Genomic DNA, 1,266 nt, shown 5'->3' with positions numbered 1-1,266 from the left:
AGCGACCTTCTCGCCGAACGTTAACCCTTACTTAATGAGGCTCTTGGTGATGTCATGGCAATGTTGTTTGTAGATGTATAGTTGAGTCTTTTCAGCGATGAGTGAACGGACCCACCGGTGGGCCCATCTGCACAAAGAGGCTATGGTCATAGCAGAGGCTCTCCAAGAATGTTGGAGAGTCTGTGTTCAGAGTTGCCAGATAAGACTGGTGATTTCCAAGACAAAAAATGCTCAAAACCCACCTGGAAGCAGTAAATTTGTAGTTTGCAGTGAAGCCCAATTTGAACTAATTTCAATTGATTTCTATGGCCATAAATTGGCAGAAAATCCCGCCCAAATGCCTTTTTTTTACCTGCAGACGGCCATCCTAAGCAGTCCAATTGGGTGGCAAACCACACAATCTGGCAACACTGTCTGTCTTTCACATAAGTGGTGGTCACCTAACTAATAGCCTAATAATAATGTGTGTTGTGTTGCCAGACATGGTACAGTCGAACACCACTGGGCAAGAGGAGACTAAGGGCCACCAAGAGCATCGACGATGAGAGTGACGGCGGGAAAAGCAAAGGAATCAAGGCCAAGGGAAAGAAGAAGAAGAAAGAGGGGAAAGGAAAGAAGAAGAAGAAGAGTGCAAAGTAGCCCGTAGCATACAGGTGGATCACTAAACACTAGCCACGTTTACATGGACACTTTTTGCTTAAACCCGATTTAATGTAATCAGTTTCATCAAACTATTTAGATGGGCAGTTTCCTTGGGTAATCAGATTATATGAATTTATATAAATGTAATATAATCGGTTTGAATGTTTAAGAAAGTTATATTTCAGGCGATTATTTGCCCGTTTGCAAGATACATTTTTAATCGGTTTATATACAGTATGTACATTTAATTGGACTAAAAGTGCCCATATAAACACAGCTAAACACATGTTGAATGCTGAATGCTCAGTGTTTGATTTTCATTGCTAAATGCCTTGTATGTCTTGTGTGCTGCTCTGAGAACACTGTCAGTTAGCTATGCAGTTTCTGGGTACGGAGGACCTATTTTTTATTTAGTTACCATCCAGGAGCAGGTATTGTACATTCTGTATGTGTTCCAGTTGTTTACGGAAATTAGCAGATTGTTGATAGCACACCTGTGCAGTGAGGTAGAGGAACTGATTATTTAAAGCAACACTTAAGTCACGAATAGACCAGACGCAACTTGAACGACTCGGGCGACGGAAGTAATTGACTTCATGTTGTTGCTGGCGACAGAAGGGACAA

The 1,266-nt window shown here is 41.7% G+C and overlaps 1 protein-coding gene across 1 annotated transcript in view; it reads left to right on the top strand.

Annotated features, from left to right (window-relative positions):
* iqca1 (IQ motif containing with AAA domain 1) overlaps positions 1 to 680 on the top strand; it is a 110,883-nt gene extending 110,203 nt beyond the window's left edge. Inside the window, exon 20 of the mRNA XM_063211859.1 lies at positions 481 to 680. Coding sequence (XP_063067929.1) covers positions 481 to 639 — 159 coding nt within the window. The 3' untranslated portion in view covers positions 640 to 680. The remainder of the gene's footprint in view (positions 1 to 480) is intronic.
* The last annotated feature ends 586 nt before the right edge of the window (positions 681 to 1,266 follow it).

This window comes from Engraulis encrasicolus, chromosome 12, assembly GCF_034702125.1.
Source record: "Engraulis encrasicolus isolate BLACKSEA-1 chromosome 12, IST_EnEncr_1.0, whole genome shotgun sequence".
Taxonomy (NCBI): Eukaryota; Metazoa; Chordata; class Actinopteri; order Clupeiformes; family Engraulidae; genus Engraulis; species Engraulis encrasicolus.
This window is presented reverse-complemented; position numbering and strand designations above follow the sequence as displayed.